Below are 20,417 nucleotides of genomic sequence, written 5' to 3'. Positions count from 1 at the left end.
GTTACACTCCTCACCTCTACACACAAGTAGATACTATTGCTAGATTATCTCCATTTTTTTGATTGTTCTCCTATAGCCTCATTTCCATTTCAAAAGCCTGGTCGTTTTAAATCATGTGATCATTTTTTTCATTACTCTTCTTGGGAGATGTTTAGATTCAAATGTCCTGATATGGCTTTCTTTAGTTGTTACAGTAGTCATGCTCGGGGCTAGTTGTAGAAATGTCCTAATGAAAGTATCAGGTATTATATATCTAAACCGAGAGCCACTCTGTCAGTTTGGTATGTACCAGCAACCCAGAGCAGGAAGCTGCACGTCCTTCAACGACACACATGCTAAGGGCATCTCCTAGCTGCATGAGTTATGTTTGCCTCTTTATGGTATGTGCATTAGAAAGAGAGCTTTCCTGGGCTTTTGGTACAATAATGCAGCTGCACTAAATATAACCTAGTTGAAAAGGCTCTATACCTGCAGTAAACATCCATTTTAAAGCAATTAAGGTGGTATAAATGTCCTATTTTGGGGCCGTTCATGGTAACGCCCCTAAACGCCAGGTCGGTTTCTAATCAGGGCGTATGTGGGTCAGTGGGAGGAAAACAAAACGTCCGTGGGTCTGGGCGGCCCTGGGATTTAGCACATTCTCACCATGTCAGACGTGAAATAAAGTGCAGAAATCACAGTCTTTGCGCCAGGGTCCAATTTGTTTTCATATCTGCTTTCCTCAGCCTCATATGAGTATGTCATGCTCGAAGGTTATTGCGCATCAAAGTACGGTGAAGAGAACGACATAGAAAGAGACAGATAGAGCAGACGTGATGAAGCCAGACAAACACACACTCTTAGATTTATTGACCTACAATGATGTGTTCTCAAAAAGATTCAATAATAACTGACATGAAGCAGGCTTTTGCTTATGGCTAATCATTCTGCAGGACTCAAAACAGGTCCTGTCAGTTTCTGCTTTTTGCTAGTGGCTGCTCAAACGTACTCAAGAAGCACATGATTTAGCTTTTAAAGGGAGGCCATTCAAACCATTATGGGTCAGAATTTCACATTCTGCTGAACGATATATTTTTAAAAACACAATAAAAATGTACGAGACATTAAAACCATCGTCTGTTCGACCATTAGTTTTCTATACTGTAGCTGTAGACATGAGATCGGGAGCTTCTTTGGGCTTTCTTCACTGATGAAACATGAATGACTAATAGCTATTTGTCAGAGAGGTGAACCGCACTGCAGGATGAGATACCATCTATCAACAGAAAATGGCAACTATTTTGATAATCATTTAATCCTTGAAGTGATTTTAAGAACATTTCTTGATTATATTTATAGCATGCGATTGTAAACTGAATATGTTGGTCGGACAAAACAACATTTTATAGACTAAACGATTAATGGAGAAAATAATCAACAGATCAATTAATATTGAAAATACTCAGAAGTTGCAGCCCTATTCCACCTAAAAATAGTAATAACGTTTTGTAATTACCGAATCCGTATCCATTTTACCTGGCTAATTATTAACACTTATTAAGTAGAAGTGGGAGATATGGATACAATCTTCAGCCATGGTGTATGTAATGTTATATTGTGATATACTGTAGTTATGTTTCTGAGAAATGAATAAGAAACTGTTGATGGGTGAATAACCAGAACAGAATGCCTGCGACTGGCTAATATAGCCAATTAAATATCTTACAAATCGAGGTTGCCTGTGATGGCCTAACACACACACAGATATGAAAGGCATAGCTGGGGGATGACACGCAGCAAAGGGCCGCAGGTCGGATTCAAACCCGGGCCGCTGCAAAGGCCTCAGCCCGCATGGGGCGCACGCTCCCACTGGGTGAGCCAGAGGTCGACCCGTCATATCTTAGTCTTGGCTGAAGGACAACTGAAGGCGTTCCCTCAGACTGATTTGAGGTGTGGTCTTTGAGAGGCGGTGTGTTTCTTATTCTGGTAGCCAGCAGCTGAATGTCTTTTAAGAGATTTGGCAGACTTCCATATCTGTGACTTTGTTCTCCTGCACAGTGAGGGAGAACGAGTGAGTGAGAGCGAAAGACATTGTAGACATTTAGATACATCCTCATGGTGCAGTGTCTGTATCTCATTCTTCACATCCATCTAAATCTCTCCCATTATGCTGCTTTTTTTATTTAAAGTGTATTGTTGCCACCATCCAAATCATAATGGAGGTTGCGGTTATGTAACAGCTCTGGTCATTGAACAAACTGCTTGATGCAGGAGGTTTGGTTGACAAAATCATTAAGCTCTTTAACTAGGGCTGCCGCCTAAAACTCAATGAGTTGAATCATCTGTCGATGGCCCCTCAGTGGAGAAGGGTAAAAATATGTTCACCTCATTATGAAACTGTGGCGGGCTGCATTTGACCCCATTTGATTTTTTGAATGTGGTCGAAATCATCACTGAAACACATGCCAATGGATTATCTGATAGTCAGATAGTTTATAAGAAGAAAAAGAACCAAATGTTCAATACACATAAGCACCGTTGCTGTCACTGTTGCTAAGATAACTTTTAATCAATGCCTTCCAGTAGCTCAGTTGGCTTTCACGAATCAGTCGCTACACATGAAAACGAATTACTTCTCGAAATGGTGAAAGTGGTTGTAATGACTTGCTAAATAGGCTCAGATTGTCAACACAGGAAAAATTTCCAAAAAAAGGCCATGGTGTGGGAGTTGGAACGTAATTCACTGAACACCTCTAATTACCCTTTAAACAGTTACACATTTCAACATGTAAGGAACACACTGATGACTGTACATGGCTTAGCCCATTAACTGCAAATGGTATTTAATGTGCATTTTCTAAAGTGTACCATACATTTTGGGACTTAAACAGACTAATTTCTGTATGGTAGGAGAATCAAGTCAGAGAGACTTGGAATTAGAGAAAGGTAAACCATTTTTTTAACGTCACTTTATAAATGCATTTTTCATGAATAAATGTGGTTTATTTCACATTTAAAGGAACTTTGACAGCTAAGAATTAGTTGTTGGATGCTGAAAAGTAAGTCTTTTATTATTATTTTTTATAAATCAGGTCACGAGACCAAAGATTTTTTTTTTTACATCTGCATTTGTTTACTATTATTTCTCCTTTAGGTTTCCTATCCTGACAACATAGCTAATAAATGGAATGTTTTTTTTGTGTTGCATTTAACACCAAGTCAGACATTTCAAAATAGTCAAATAGTCCCTGCTTTTAACTGCAATAATCTTAAAACAACAGCCAACTAGGAGCAGGTAATATGGATCAAATGCTTTATCAGAGTATATTTAATCTGAAACTGTGATATTGATGTATATGGGACGGGAATGTCTTTTTCTTTAAATTAAATTAATTACCAAACAAATCAAAGTACCTCCTCCCATTGACACAAATTAATATAAAAATACAATATTGCCAAGAATAGTTTTGCTCGCAATGGCCTTTTACAACCAAAGATATTAAAGTGATTAAAACTACCTCGGTATAAACAGCAAAACTTTTGATGGTTGACATCATCTCACAGCGGTCACACCGCCCAACTCTACAGACAACTAAATGTCCATTGTGATAAATGATAGCCTCCCAGGTCAATCGGTAAAGGTTTTGGAAAATGTTCAGAAGTAACATGATGTATACAAAACATGCAAATCTACCGGTATAGTCCTTTATTATAGCACAGAAAGACAAAAAAGCTCTTTACTTATAATTGACAGTAGTTCTGGTTTTTATATGCTTCATGATTATGTAAGACAAATTTACATCAATCATGTCAAATGACCAACAAACTGCCCAGTATCCATACAAATGTCATATCAGTTGTTTTTTTTGTCAATATTGGATCGTAACACTTACACCCGGATTGTTGTCCACTCAATAAATCCAGTTGATGACAGAAGGATTTGTTTTGTTCCCCAGTTCCTAAAGAGGGTCTGAAGAACCAGGCGGCGTTCGAGGAGATGAGGGTTAATTACATTAAGGAGCTCCGGCGTTCAGTGGGAAAAGCAACCAACAACTCTGGCCAAACCTGGCAGCGCTTCTTCCAGCTCACCAAGCTACTGGACGCCATGCATGATGTAAGTACCCTTGCCCTGTCTGCCTCCCATGCCAATGGCCTACAGGACAGCACAGGCTTCCCTTGGCAGCCTCTCGGTAAGCCATGCCTTCACACACGAAGCGTGGGGTCCAGTGGCACTTTGGGGTCTCTAATATTCCCTGGACGGGTTTTGAGTAAAATGGCAGCATAGTGGATTAGGATAATGCATTTACTTAGCAGTTCAATGGTGCTGGAACTTGGAATAAGGATTATTGCATCCCAATCTCTCCCTACGGGGGAGGTAATTTTGGCAAAGGCAGTGACCAGCCTGTATTGGTGAATGGAACAGAAGGGGATCAATGCCAGCTCACAGTTTATTGGAGCAAAGTACACAGTGAGCACTGTAGCAAATGTGCTTAATCACTTTTCTTTTTTTTCTTTTGCATGGGTCAACCCGTATGTGGCGTAACGACAGTGTAGGCAAAGCCCCATTAATTGAGAGTCAGCAAGCGAGAGGTCACAGAGATTAATGGCCAAAATTCAATGAAATGACTGAATAAATGGGGCTAGTGCTGAACGGATGACCCTTCCTTAGAGGAGGGCTGTCTAGAAAATAATCAGTGGTGCCCCCAAGTGGTGAGCTGAAAAGAATTGTAAAGTGGTCAGTGCCAAACCGTAATATAAACACATATGAATATGAAACTTAAATTCTCACATTCATAGAAAAAGTTCACATATGAGTTATAACATCCTATAAAAATTAGAAAAAAAAACTACAACTACAGTATGTTTCTCATCAAACTGTGTGTCTGTGTTGTCCAGCTGGTGGGGAACCTGTTGGACTTCTGTTTCTACACCTTTCGTGAGTCCCAGGCCCTGAAGGTGGAGTTCCCTGAAATGTTGGTGGAGATCATCAGTGACCAGATACCAAAGGTGGAGTCAGGCCTCACTCACACAATCTACTTCCACAAGAAGTGACTCACTTAGCAGTCGGGACACAAGCGGCATAAAGAACTGGAAGAGAGGAGGAAGAAGTTCAAGAAGAGAAAATGTGCGAAAAAAGGGCCAGACCAGTTGGCTCGCACCCGGTCGCCCAGTATGCCAGCGTCCTCGCCTTGGATGGGAAAAGTCAAGTGACGTGGTGACAGAAGTAAAAAGGGGAGAACTGATTTGACCCTGCAGTCACCACGAGGGTGGTCAGAGCTGTGAATAGTTCGTGGAGCCGAGCGCGACACGCTGAGGACTTGAGATAAATGTGACAAAGCATCCTGAAGTACCCCACCCCGTGCTCCCCTTGCCCCAAAGACGATAACAGTATTTTCTATGGAGATAAAGCCATACAGTTCTTAGGATGCGCTAGATACAGTCACTGCGTTCGCACACACACACACACACACACACACACACACACACACACACACACACACACACACACACACACAGTAGAGGGAAATTGATACACATGCTGTCCACATGCCTTCACACAAACGCACAGATGCACTCCACATGCACTAAAATCAGATTCCCTTACAAATCTAGAGAGCAAGTTTTTGCAAATATTTAATGTGGCTTATGCAGTCTTTCACAAATAATAGCACTATGAAATTATAAAAAGATATGCTAATACTTAGATTTCGCTTTGCAGTGTAGCAGCATACTGCAAGACTACAAGGCAAGGGACATTATGAGGAGGCAGAAATTCTAGACTGTAAGGCGAAAGGTCTATTTGAATATAATCCAAGGGCTATACAAGCATCATCATAAGTTGAATAGTTACATTAAATCTAAAAAGTCCAATTTTGAATCTCAATCAGTGTCATAACAGCCATCATTAACATTCACATTTTTTTAAATAAATTATTTAGTAAAACAATCAAAACTAATATGCAAAAGTCCAAAGCTAAAGCTGTTAAATTAAAAAAAAATGTCTCTCTTGTGTAATGTAAGCTTGCACATGAAGCTCCCATGTAATAAAGTCATTATTTTAGGAATTGTTGTGTAGAGTTAAGACAATATTGATGAGCGATTTTACCTTTGTGCAAAAACGGTCAGGAGTGTCGCAGGATGGAAAACATCATGCATTTACGGAAACGATTTCAGTAGAGTCCGCTGGTAATGGATTTGACTGAGGTGCATCCATAGTAATTGTGTTTTGTGTTATCTCCAGAGCAGCTGTCCAAATGTCTGTTTTTACTCACAATGAAGCAAAACCAGCCCTTTGTGAACCAACACTTATCTACTCTTCCCAGAAATAATAAAAAACGTTTTATAAAAGTGTGTTGCAAAGGTTTAGTTTTTGACAAGCCAGTCATTTTTCATTAAGGTGCTTCATTTTTACAAAGCCAGGCAAAGCATAACATGTACAGTAACGCGTAGACAGTCCATACTGTACAATACACTTATATGGACACGCAGTTTAAACACACATACTCTGTAAAGTTGATATAATCCAAAATGGAGCATTACTCTGCAGTGCTTACAGCAAACGGCTAATGTATCAAAAACCAGGCAGATGTTTATAGGTATTAACAAATTCTTAAACACATTCTATTCAGCAGTTGTACAGAAGATGTTTTGAGGTACATGTGGATGAATGCTTGATGAAGAACTGTTGGTACTGTATTATCATATTTCCTAACTCTACTCTTTGGGCCAAGTACTACTATTTTAGGTATGGCAGGCCCAGTCGTCTGGACCATTAACTTGTCTCACACCCCACTGGTTTTTGGGTAGTTGTGGAATACTACTATGATGCTACTGAAAAGCGATAGAGCCGCTAGATGAGAAAAACAGTGGGGGCGTGTGATTATTTGTTTTGTTTTTTTGTGCCCTGTGAGTGTGTATTTACATTTGTGTGTGTGTGTGTGTGTGTGTGTGTGTGTGTGTGTGTGTGTGTGTGCGAGTGTGCGTGCGTGTGTGTGCGCGTGCGTGTGTGTTTTCTGGCAAGCAAGCATGTGCATAGTTGATCTGCGCTTTCAGTGTGGGTATTATGCATTTTATGTTATAGGATTAGCCATATCCTATTTCCACATTTAGATTTGCACAAGGAGATACAATGTGAAATGAGGCATTAGTGCAGCTAGTAGGAATTGTCTGTTTTGATAAGCAACTGTGATGATGCAGGAAAAGACTTTCTGCATGGTCACCCAGCCTAAAGTTAGACAACATGACATCACTAGCCCAGCCGGGTGCTGGTGTAATTTATTTGTGGCCTCGGCTCTCGTAACGATGGCTCTGTGGTACACTACGAGGTCTCTTCTGTGGCGGCAATTGTGTAAAGATTGGTGTTGAAAGAGATGGAGGTGGCATGAGCACAGCTGTCATTAGGGACTGTACGCAAATTCATGTTCAGAAAAGGGGGAGGTTTATGTATTTGTAATTTTGGCTCAAGGGAGGGTAGTCTAAATTTGTTGGGAGAGTAGGGGGAGGGTGTTTCAACATCTTCTCATCCCAGAATGATATGATTTTCATTAATTCTGGGGGGAAAGGATTGTGCTCAAGTCTATCCGTTCTCATGATGATTTTTCTTATCAGTGGCTTTTATTGACCCAGCCGTTTAGCAGCTCTCTTAGCGGCTGTGTTTTCACTATTTTGTTATGCTTGACATTAGCATGATTTTAATTTATTGATGGGGAGGGTCCAAACTAAATATTTATAATGCTGTGTTAAGACCCCCTGCCTAATAGTTTTCGTCAGTCTCTTGTCAGAAAGGCCTCATTTCACAATCTGTCTTTGTTGTGCATTATTGCATTCAAGTTGTGAAGGACTTAAGCTAATCTCTCTCTGTTTCTTTATTTTTGCCCCTTTTTTGTCCTTTTTAAAGAATAAAAAACTGTCTAAAGGTTCATCGGATGAATGGGAAAGTATTTTTGAGAGAATTATATTTTGCTGGAAAACAATATTTAAGTACTTTGTCTAAAAATGATATCCTTTTTGTAAAATGAAATGTTAATGCATGCTTTTTGATGAGACGTTTACATTGTATTTAAAAAAGGGAAACTTGTGCCTTTTTATCTCACCTGATTTACAATTTTACAGTATATATTGTAAATAATACAGCAAGTCCTTATGTTGAGTATAGTATAAAACATTTCTACTTTAACCATCTTGTTGGAATATTGGAAAAATGTGTTTCCCACTCTCTATGTTCTGTGTGTTGGATCACAGAAAAGAATTTACAGTAAGGGTCAGTGCCAGAAAGGGCCAAATAGAGAAATGAATGTATCATACATTGTGAGAGACTTATGGAACTTACTACCTGAATGTTAGAGAGAGTACATTTATTATCTACTTATTAAGTAAAGTTATTTGATTTTGCATCTTTTTTTTTTTTTTTTTTACTTTTTGCATTGTTCAAGTGGCTCAAACAAAAAAATAATAATCAAAAGGTATTTCTTATTTTGTAACAAGATGTATCAAGTGATGGATCCTTTGGAGTTGTTGCTGTTGAAATGATTTCCTAACCCATGGCGGTAATGTTGATGAGCACCACAATAAAATCCAGAAATCACAAACTACTGAAACTGGGATACGTGAAAGAAAGTTCTTGACTTTTCAGTTTTAAAATAAACGTAATGCACACACAAAACAAAAAGAAATGATGGATGCACAGGTTAGACCTGAGGTTTAGCCTATTCAAATTTGACTTATTTTGAGCTCTGGTTGTTAACTGGACAAGTTTCACTAACTGCCAAAATAAGTTTCAATCATAACAAAAACTAATTTGTCCCAAAGAATGGTAATGTAAAAATGTTCAAATCTATACACAGATAATTACGACAATGTTATCAGTAATGTTCTCAAGCCCTTGTATGAACCTTCTGCACTCCGGAGATAAAGGCTTTGACTAGTTCAACGTTTTGGGGAATACACTTGTTCGCTTTCTTGCCGAGAGTTAGATGAGAAGATTTATGTCACTCTCAGGTGTGTACGGTAAATATGAAGCTACAGCAAGGAGACTGTTAGCTTTGCTTAGCTTAGCATAAAGACTGGGGGAAGCAGGGGGAAGCAGCTAGCCTGGCCCTGTCCAAAGGTATAAAAAAATGTTGTTGTTGATTTTGTTGTAGTTTTATGGGGGGTTATGTGCCAGACTGTTGGGGAAGTCACTGCTCTTGGCCAATAAATAGTCCAGCACATAGCTAGATTGATTTGACATTCTTAAAATACACATAATGCTGCTTCACCTGCAGACAGTTGTCACATACACCTACAAACTGTCGAGGATTAATATACACAATTAATTAGGATAAATAAATAAATCCACAATAAGGATTAATATACACAATAAAAAGCCAACAGGTTTCTTTATAAGCAGATTTTGTAACCTTTGTAAGGATCCAGGCTAGCGGTTTCCAGTCTTTATGCTAAGCTATGCTAACCGGCTCCTGGCTGTAGCTTCATACCATACCATACCAACATGAGTGAAATCAATATTCTAATACAGTTCTCTGCAAGAAAGCTAATAAATGTGTTTCCCACAATGTTGAACTATTCCTTTAAAGGAACAAAACGCATTTGTTGGTCATTAATCACCACCTTCTGCAAATACAAAAAAAACTTTCTCTCGACTTGAGGGAGCAATGTTATCTTCAAAGCTGTCTCCTTCTAAACAAACTCCTTTTAAGCACGAATGACTCAGAATGTGTTCAACTGCTGTCACATAGTACACTTTCTATCTATCGCGTCACTGTGTGTGGAGTCACGTCATTGCCATTTTCTGTTCACGGAGTTGAATCGGGTGTAGAGAGACTAAGCCATATCTCCACAGTGCATTTCTTATTACTATATAAATATATACAAATGCTTTCTTTTTTTTTTCAATTCCAAAAATGACTTTTTACTCAGATGCTTTGTACAATATTTCTCTGCAACTATCCAGCAAACATACAGTAGACATCCTTCACCATAAACCAATAAAACCAGTTACTGTATATCTTGATGCAGATATTGCCATACTTGTGTTTGCAAAACTATTGCAAGATTCTAATAAAACTGCTGTAATTTGTCCGTGTGTGTGTGTGTGTGTGTGTGTGTGTGTGTGTATGTATGCATGGTCTGTAGGTGTGTGTGATGAAAATTGTACCATGAGACAGAAGCAAGGGAAATGTGCCCTGAAAAAATGGGCTGTTTGATGTGGGTAAATTCGAAACAGCTGCATTTGGTGGCTGGGGAGGATAATGAGCCAAAAACACAGTAAGCATGGAAAAACAAAAATGATATGGAGCAGCAGAAGGTACATCAGTCACAGGGGAGAGCAGATGAAGAGACCAAAGAGAAATGGAAAGAGAAGAGAGTGAAAATGACAGAGATAAAGCATGCAAGGATGAGGCTTTTGCTGTAAAACGGCGCCTGTGGAGAAAAATCACCATTAACCTTGTTAAAGGCTGATCCGAAAACACGCCCGCTTTGCCAGACTGTAGAGCAGACAGTATTACTTTTTTGCTCATTTTTTTTCTCTCTCTCTCCGAATCCACAGCCTTCTCCAAATCTCCCCCAGATTTCCAATTGCTTCCACTTGTAGTCGTGCCAGATAAACAGAATCTATTGGATCAGGCTGATTTCACGGCTGCGCCCGCGCACATGGCAGCTTCTGTGGCCCACTCTCTGAGCTAGGTTTTTTTTTTCTTTTTTCATCCTTCCCTTCACATTCTCTCGTTTATGTTTGAAATTTACTTTTCTCCAAATTCCCACTCCGTTTTCACCCCCAATAATACATCAAGTCCTATTATGATTATATGTCAGAGGATTTGCACTCTAAAGGAAGCAGATGAGGACAGGAATGTATTAAGTTAGTGTTACTTCCAGCCGTGCACATTTGGGAAATTCAGACACATTTGTGGCACTTAGTTGTGTCATTCGCTCATCGTTAGAGGTAAACTGCTGTAGGCTTTGATCTAAGCTGAGTCATGGCGTTGGACTAAGTTTTGAGGCTGAAGGACACTGCGTCATAGGAGGCAGAGGACAGCTGGCACACAGCCAGGACTTGAAATGAAAACGTCCATCTGGGTTTTTTACTTTACACACCCACATCTAGTCTAAATCGACACAGTGAGACAAATGTATACATCGCATCCCAGACTGATAGACACTGATGCATAATGCATGCAGAGACACAGAACACCACAGGTAACACAACCTCAAGTGATATTAAGGGAGCTCACAGGCGGACCCACCCAGATTACCATTGTTGTTCATTGAGTCATATTCCCAAATTTAGAAGGAAAGATAAATGCACTGAGAAAAACTGAGTTCATAAACAGATTACTATTACACTGCCAGACAAGACTAACTGAGGAGTAGAAGAGGTAAAAGGAAAAAGAAAGAAGGCAAGTTGGACAGGGACAGAGTTTTACTCCTGAGACACAGACAGGTAGAAGAAAAAGGAGGGCAGATAGAGCAACATGGCACACGCTCTGACAGACTGTCCAAAGCATAGTGAGAGGCAGACAGGGTGGATGTCTCTATGATTCAGCAGTATTCTGGCAGAGGGAAGCTGATGATGTAGGGCCCCCGGGGTAGATGATGGCGGTGGGGGTGATAGTGGGGGAATATTTTTGCCCATCTCATTAGCTCTGCCTTATTTCATTATGTAATCATCGCTTCTGCGGTTGCTTTAGGGAACTGGTGGACATATGTGTCGCACTGAATGAAACCACTGCTCCAACCTTTGGAATTATCAAAGTGGACACAGTGTGTGTGTGTGTGTGTGTGTGTGTGTGTGTGCGTGTATACTCCTAAATAGTACAGGAGCAGCACACTCACTAAGCGTGGTGGTGGACTGATGGTAATTACATAACGGAGGCCAAAGCACCGAGTCTTGAGGCCATTCGTTGTGTGTTAATTAATTACAGAGATGTAGTGTAAGAAATAACGTGTGAAGCTGAGATGATAATGGATCAGGGAGGTGGATTACTGTTTCCCTCTATTAAAGATCTATTTTTAAACCCCGTTTTGGAAAAGTTATTTTGGAAGTAGCTTTAAGTCAGATGGACCAGTGCAGGTCAATATAAAGAGGATGGCTATCATTACACTACATGGCTCACTGTAATAGTACTGGCTGCAGAATGGATCCTCATTCCACCAGTCACTTGATTCCCGGAGTCTGTGGGAAACTGGGCCCTCTCGGTGACACAATAGATGAGTCATCACAAAATTAGACATAGTGCTAGATTTCACATTTCAAATGGTAAATTTCCCCAAATATAAACTTGACACTTATTAGAATTCTCATTCAGCAAAATGTGGTCATAACAATGGCTGCAGTGCTTTCCCTTTCTTTTTTTTCGGTCCACAGAGTTAATATGTTTTATTTTGGTAAACAAATGTCTTACTGTTGAATGTATGCTTAAAGTACTGTACATGAAATCCATGCCTAAGATAATATTGTTTTGTTAAATAAAGTCTTTGATAAAACTTTAATCTGTTAAATTATCATTCCACACATTTGTTATGAGAAAAATTAATATTACAGTAAAGAACAAAAGGAAGCTTTATTGGTTTGTTTAACATGGATCAAGAGGATACCCAAAGGTATCAAAAGGAAAGAAGGCCCTTTACAAACATCATAAATCAATGTCTTAAATTATTGCAAATGAAAAAGCCTGCTGAACCAAAGCTCTCAGAAAAATGAAAGTGTCTTCTTGAACAGCTGATGGATACATTGTAATGCAACGTGTACATGCTAAAACCAATCCATATGAAAACCTGTCCATCACTTAACAGAGGCTTGTAAAACATACTTGGCATAAACTATTTTTAATATTTAGGTTATAACCACTCAACAGTTGTAAAACTTTGAAATACTGCATTTTGTGGTCTTATAACATGTTGATTTCTAATCACTTATACGGACGTTGAAGATAAAATAATGCAAAACTAAAATTTCAACTTTGTGGGAGTGTCATTTCTCTGCTCAGAGTAAATTGAGCGAAGTTAAAAAAAAAAAAAAAAAGCTTTAAAAACAAATAAAACAGATCATTTGACAGGAAAAAAAAAACACTTGTTTCAATCATTACTACCTATTTAAATGTGCCTCTGCTGACTCTGTCTGACGCTAGTGTTTAACACGAGAGGCTCATCAGTCATCAAAGAGGCGTTTCACTGCGTTTCTGTAAAGGAGTGCACCAAGAACAAAACAGTACAGAGTGTATTTATAATTCAAAAGTCATGCAATCAATGTGCCAATAAAATAAAATAAAATTACAATAGCGATATGCTTAATTTTGAATGTCCAAATGCAACATTTTAAAAGTGAAAGCAGTAACATTCATACATACCCGTACATACATTTACACTGGCTGTTCTAAAGAATAAGGCACGGTTAAGTACAGTATGTCTAATCTTTTAAAAGCTGAAAACACACTGTGCATCATTGTCGAGAAGGTCTAAAGCTGCTGGATTCGGTGCAAAAGCAGTCTTTAACAAAAACGGATTACAGTGACTCGAGTGCTGACATTCTTCCTTACAGTTTTCTGAGGATCGCTGTTTGACTTGGGAGCTCATGGATACCATGTATAACTGGGGGAGAGAGCGAAGCCTTTGACCTCTCTAGCGCTGCTGCAAAGTTACCTGGATGTTTAGAGGCTACAGCATCTTTGTATACAGCAGAATATTTTAAGTGCAAACCCATTTTGAGATTACAATGCTGAAATCCAAGTAGATAAGTCAATTCAAAGAAAGAAACATGCTTGCACATGGATCACAAACGTCTACTTGCCAGCCAAAAATGGATATACTTGTGCATCAAGAATGGTCCACCAGTAATAACATATTGTCACTTGCTTGAGAGAATTCAGAGATTTGGATAAACGAGGCTCTATGAAGGTGAATGTCAGAGTTGATGCACATTCATGTCTGCATATTTTTTGTCCTGGTGGATGTGATAACTTAGTCCATAAATATTTCCATTTGGGGCTACAGCATCTCGACATAGTTTTCAGGGATGAGGCCTCTCTTTCCCTCCAGCTCGCCCTCCAGCCAGCCTGGCTCTCTCGACTGGGTCACTGCAGGAGAGGACACAGGGTCACCAGGGGGGAAAGCAGCACAGGGAGGGTGAGGGTGGGGGAGGGACAGACAGAGGACACAGAGCCTCTGGTGAGCATATACAGCATTTGCACATGTGTCAGAGCGAACAGAGTACAGGTCTGAAGAGGATACAGTAATTATGTGGTTACACTAAACTCCACTGTGACTCATTTTTATATCTACTGCAGATTTCTAGTCGGTTTTTGGATCCCATTTTGCTAAAATGTCACCCTGAGCTTAACCTCAGCTGCAAAACGGAGCTTTTCACTGACAGATGTGTCAAGAGCACAGAGCATTTCTGTGACACGCCTTCTCAAAATCCTCCCAGGAGTCTCGATTTACATACAAAGTGAGCCAATTAAAAAGTTGGAGTGCATTTGCAAGTCATCAATTGCATGGATAAAATGGGCCAAATCAAGACATAAACTAATTCAATACTTATTTGTTTTTCTCGTAACGTGTCTCAGTTGGCCTCAGGACGCAAAGAAATGTGTTTACCGACAGGGCTCTTGTGCGTCTATTGAACACAACATGAACAAGGAATTTAAAAGTCCAATCTTTTGTAATCAAGTGTAATCAAAAGCAGGCTTTAAACCTACCAAATTGACTGGCAGGTGTTCTAATACAAGGGCTACCACAATGAAACAACTCATTCTGTATTATTATTATTGTTTTCTGATGTTGTTAAAAGGTGTTTTTACATAAGCTTGTCCCCATTAAAATGAGAAACGACAGAGAAACAAAGACCCCCCCCTTCCTAACTGACTGAGTACATTAACAAACGGCTATGGGATTATTTTTACGGCTATTTTTAGGATATTTATCGCCAAATGTATTTTTTTTATAATCATTCATTAGTCAAATCATAATAAAGCCCATCCTTAGAACGAAGGATAAACTTCATCTACACCCATTGCACTTTTTCTAATAAGCACAACTAAAAACCTTAGCATGGGTACTTCTTTTTACACTCACACCAGTTTTTCTAAACTTTTGTTTTTTACTTGTGTACACATTAAGGCTGCATTCGCAAAGCCTCAGGCGCTCCAGCAATTTTCCACAGGGTTGTGCAACAATGTGGGAGGGTCATTTAAATCGGCCAGTTGTGTACTTGAACAGCACAAAGTAGCTCAAGTAGACTTTGTATTTCACGACTGATCAAATGAATGGGAGGACCAGCGTTTTCTCCTAAGCGCCTGATCTAGTCTGAATGCACCCTAACACCAAGTTTGTTCAATATATACAAGACTGAGTAGGTCATGTATACATTGTTTTATGACACAATTAAACCGAACTAAACCAAACCAACAGTAATTGCAGCTTAAAAAAAAAGAAAAAAGCAAGGCAAAATTGTCCTTTTAGTTTTAAGGGTGAGGAAACATATGTCGATTTTCTTGAGACAAACTATAGTGGCTTGCCAAAGTACTCAGACCTTTTGCACATTTGTTGAAGGAACACGCCGACTTATTGGGACTTTAGCTTACTCACCGTAACCCCCACCACATACCCTTCTCATCTCCGTGCTGACGCCCCCAGCGCTAGCTAACCCTAGCACAGATCCTGGAGGTAACCGGTTCCAACTAGCCTACTGCTCCCAATAAGTGACAAAATAACATTTTCCTGTTTACATGATGTGATTTGTAGAGCCACAGCGTGTACAAATAACAAGGTCACATGAGACAGCCATCTTCTAACCGTATACATACTGGGAACTATATTCTCAGAAAGGCGAAGCACTGCTAGTTCTGCTACTTGGGCGGAGTGATTTGCTTGCAGCACCTGAAGCCCTGTGGTGAGGAGCAGAGTTCACCTGGAGTTCGCTCAGAGTTGGAGTAATAGAGTCAACAATTACTAGATAGTAAAAGCATAGTGACCTTGTTATTTGTACACGCTGTAACTACACAAATCACAACATGTAAATAGGAAAATGTTGGTGTTATTTTGTCACTTATTGGGAGCTGTGCTAGGCTTAGCTAGCGCTGGGGGCGTCAGACAGAGTTACAACACGCACGGAGATGAGAAGGGTATGTATGGACTTATAACTCTGGGGGATACGGTGAATAAGCTAAAGTCCCAATAAGTCGACGTGTTCCTTTAAGCACATAGGTCAGACTAAAAAAAAAATGTACGCAGGAATTTGACTTGGTGATGCAGTGTGGTAAAACAAAGAAGTTGAAAGGTTAAGTTAAAATGTTTAAGGAAAGTTGAATAGAAATATATATAAACTTAAAAACAAAAAGTAAGGAAATTTGTGTTTGGTGGATTATTTCTCTGTGATAACAATGCTTTTTGGCAATAAATCTTATACCGTTGGAGAGCCTGTTTAGTTCCCTATCAAATGGTGCCCCATTTGTAAGGAACATGCATTTGTGGGATGAGCAGCAGCGGTGAGTATGTGGGATGCGCCCATGAAAGATTTGCCAAATCTTCTCTGCCAATGCCAAACAGCTTATTCTGCCATTGACTCGTTTGGTGTTTGGTGGATTGGATGATTGAAGTTTGAAGAAACAACACATATTGGTAACTGAACAATTTATTCATTTCACAAACAGGAGCCCCAGTAGCGTGTGGAAGAACCATACACAGCCACAACAGCCTGGCACCTCCTCCTAATGCTGGTCACCAGCCTGGTCACACACTGCTGTGGGATGGCATCCCATTCTTCAACCAGCAGTCCTGACCTCAACCCCATTGAACACTTGTGGGATCAGCTTGGGCGTGCTGTTCGTGCCAGAGTGACCAACACAACCACGTTGGCTGACTTGCGACAAATGTTGGTTTAAAATTAAATTGCCAATATGTCTTGTTCAGGCATGAAAACGGGTCAGGGGTGAAAAAGGTGAGAAGGGGGTTCCGGGAGCATGCTCCCCTGGAAGAACATTTTAAATATTCCATATTTTAAAGCATCAATCTGATGCATTTTGAGATGCATTTTTTGCCAACCAACAGTGTAATATTTCAATATGCACTCATTAAAGTTAATTTGACTGGCAAAACAGTTAGTCCTTCTGACATTACACAATAATAAAAGTCATAATTTTTAAAGACTAAAAGGTTTTGGATACATTTTTACATTTTTGCAATAATATCATAATCCTACAATGAATCATTGTGAAAACTAAACTTTACTACTTTGGCCAGGTCATCATCAAAAAAGCAAATTAATACATGTTGATATTAGCTGCTTTATTTACATTTATTAAAAATGTCGCATTGTTTATCTTGTCATATCGTCGCTATGAACGTACACACACGTATTGTTTGTATCACGGTCGGTCAGTGAAGGCGCAGTCGCAGTCTTAACGGTAGCGGTCGTTGCCGGTAACGTACTCGTATGACAGAGTGCACGGACCGAAGCTTTGTGACTAGCATCTAATGACTAGCAAGCACCGTCTTACCGCTGCTGCCGTCCAAAACATGCGCTGCAGAAGCAAGCACGCGGCTCCCTCAATTTGAGGCACCAAGTGCTAAACGGCTTACCGTTTCCACCCTTTTCTTCTTGTCCTCCATTTATGCCCTGCACCATTTGTTTTTAACTACTTTCTCAACTAAAGCTGCCTGTATCTACATGCTCCAAGTTTGATAAACTTTGCCTCCATTTTTTGTAGCCGCGTTACCACAGACACTGTTGGTACACGATCCGTTCTGCACACGCGCAAGATAATACTGTTTTACCGAGGATACGACCTGCACGATCTGTTCCACGCTAGCCTATGGCTAGCCTCCACCGGGAAGCTAACAGCTAATTCGGCGCAGAACGGATCGTGCAGGCAGAATGGATCGTGTACCGACAGAGACCACACCAGCACAGCACTCTGACATTTCGGCAAAGACCCGCCATACTTTGCATCCGATTGGCTAGAACTTGTTTCATTGGTTGGTGGAAGTTCGATGATTGGTTAAATCCATAGACAGCATGGTTAAATCCAGCGCATCAAAACAAATCCCATGTGGACTTTTAAATTTATTTATTTTTCTAATAGTACTTACACCCCCCCTCTCCCCCCTTAAACATTTTCTCACTGAATCTACACGATTCACGTAGGTCACCTATTTTGGTTTCAAAACGGCGAATTTTGCCGAAAGGTGAGCGATTTTCATTTCTGCTTGTTTCTTCAAACTTCAATCATCCAATCCACCAAACACCAAAGGAGTCAATGGCAGAATAAGCTGTTTGGCATTGGCAGAGACGATTTGGCAAATTTTTCATGGCCGCATCCCACATACTCAGCGCTGCTGCTCATCCCACAAATGCATGTTCCTTACAAATGAGGCACCATTTGAAAGGGAACTAAACAGGCTTTCCAACGGTATATGATTTATTGCTAAAAAGCATTGTTATCAAAGAGAAATAATCTACCAAACACAAATTTCCTTACTTTTTGTTTTAAGTTTATATGCAAAATGTCAAGGGTCCTCAAGATACTAGATACTATAGATGTTTAGTTAAGAAAAAACTCTTAGTGTAACATTTATGTAACATGTCAGTCACTTAATTTGAAGCCTGATTAAGTGTACAAAACTACACTTAAAGCAACACTAAAGAACTTTTCCCGCTTCGGTCCCCCTACAGGTTGGAAGTAGAATTGTCCATTACATTGTCCAGTTCATTCGAACTACAGATCCGCTACCCTAGTACTTCAGTGTTGCTTTAAACTCCTCAAACTCTGTATCAAGGTAAATGGAGATTTAAGTCGAGATCCAAAAGAAACACATACCATCGTTCTGTAATACTTTAATTAAATTAAGAGAATTAAGAGAATGGACTCTAGAACATAATCTAATTTAGTTTTTGAAAATGTGATACTTCATTGATTTTGTGTTTATTATTCAGATGATAGGAGTTTGTTTTTATGAGTTGGAAATCCACTTTGTAATAAATACAATGTTGCCATTGTAGGCATTTATCATGACATGAACTCAAAGAAACATTGTTGGCTGTAATGTGCAGGCATCAAAATAGAAAATACTGTACATACAGTAGATTAGGAAAAATTATTAAAGTGAGGTTTCAGTCGTCCAATCCATATGTATTTTTGTTAGTTGTTGACGTTTAGATCATCATTTTAGATCATTATATCTTTCAGGGCAAACGGTTTACTTATATCTGCAGGGAAATGTCAAAAAAGATGCGATCGCACCTTTTAAGAAGGAAGAAAGAAAGAAAAAACAAACTGCAACGCATTGTGGGATCTTATCAAAGACACCCCCACATGTTTCCCAGTAAAGTGTGTATCACATAAAAAGGCAAAAATAGGACCTACAAAATCCTCATTTCCTCAGAGAGTGATTAAAGCTCAGTCAAGCCTCTTCCAGACACACTGGAGAGCAAATCTGTGTCCCTCCCTCCCCTGTTCTCCTTCTCCTCGTCTCATCTCTCTGTTCAATTGAAGATCAGATTGGGTGTTCGGTTTTCCTCTAAATCCAATATGCCAGGGCTGGTTCTGAGTGAACGACTGGTGTAGGCGATAACACTTACCGGCGTTGAATATTGCGCCGACCTGGAAGGAGAGCTCAGAGTCGTGCTCAGCCTCGCATGGGTACACTGCTTTGGCTTTCCTGCTGGTGACACTGAAAAATGAAGGCAATCAGTGAGCTGGCGGAGCTTGGTTGAGGATTACCGCACAGTTCAATCTGGGCCCGGGGCCTGCTTGTTCATTCACTCACTAGCCTGAAACAGCAGAAATAGGCCAGGCTAGAACAGAGGCAAAAGTACTAAGAGAGGAGCTGGGCCGCTACACACTTTTGTCTTGCCCTATGTCTAGTCTAGACAGACTAGCGAGCGAGCGTCAAATCAGACCCACGTGCACCCGTGTGCGTGCACAAACACAATGAAAAAGAGTGCTGTCTGTAGCAGGTTTGTACAGCGGGAAAGGCAGGCACACCCAGCAGACACCCATCTATGGTGAGATAATTAAAACGTGGCAGGGGGATTCTAAAGTAGGTTTGCACAAACAGAGGTAGAATAGAAATCTCTCTCCGCGGTGCTTCAGCTTTTATACATTTGTGAGCTTAGAAGCTGCATTTTAAATCAGTTTGATGTAAAAGAGCGCCTTCAAAGAAAACCATATTCATCGCTCTGAAAACGTTAGTAAAAAGGCATATTTATGCCATTGCGCTCTGGAAAACATAAAAAACGTTTCCACAGAAAGGTTGTTTTGCCCACCATAGCAAACCGTTATCTCAAATGCCAGCAAAATTACCATGTAGAAATTGTGCCTTCAACACACGATGCCCTGATAAATATTTCATATTCTTTCTGCAGAGCAGCAACAATGTAGGATGAGAGAGGAGAAAGAAGATACACAAACTATAAAAAAAAAAGTTTGTGGTCACAGAGT

The 20,417-nt window shown here is 39.9% G+C and overlaps 2 protein-coding genes across 5 annotated transcripts in view; one reads left to right on the top strand and one right to left on the bottom strand.

Annotated features, from left to right (window-relative positions):
• nr3c2 (nuclear receptor subfamily 3, group C, member 2) overlaps positions 1-6,922 on the top strand; it is an 80,073-nt gene extending 73,151 nt beyond the window's left edge. Inside the window, exons 9-10 of the mRNA XM_028564940.1 lie at positions 3,936-4,093; positions 4,876-6,922. Coding sequence (XP_028420741.1) covers positions 3,936-4,093; positions 4,876-5,031 — 314 coding nt within the window. The 3' untranslated portion in view covers positions 5,032-6,922. The remainder of the gene's footprint in view (positions 1-3,935; positions 4,094-4,875) is intronic.
• Positions 6,923-12,511: 5,589 nt separating this feature from the next.
• Positions 12,512-20,417, bottom strand: part of arhgap10 (Rho GTPase activating protein 10) — a 64,367-nt gene continuing 56,461 nt past the window's right edge. For 3 of the 4 annotated variants that reach the window (XM_028566003.1, XM_028565994.1, XM_028565985.1), the window contains exons 22-23: positions 19,556-19,647; positions 12,512-14,054 (exon numbers count right to left, since the gene is read on the bottom strand). In XM_028566003.1, coding sequence (XP_028421804.1) covers positions 13,966-14,054; positions 19,556-19,647 — 181 coding nt within the window. In that variant the 3' untranslated portion in view covers positions 12,512-13,965. The remainder of the gene's footprint in view (positions 14,055-19,555; positions 19,648-20,417) is intronic. The other variant, XM_028566012.1, reaches the window with a different exon arrangement.

The sequence above is a fragment of the Perca flavescens genome, chromosome 2 (assembly GCF_004354835.1).
Source record: "Perca flavescens isolate YP-PL-M2 chromosome 2, PFLA_1.0, whole genome shotgun sequence".
NCBI classification, from domain to species: domain Eukaryota; kingdom Metazoa; phylum Chordata; class Actinopteri; order Perciformes; family Percidae; genus Perca; species Perca flavescens.
Note: the sequence above shows the minus strand (reverse complement) of the source record. Positions and strands in the feature narration are given on the sequence as shown.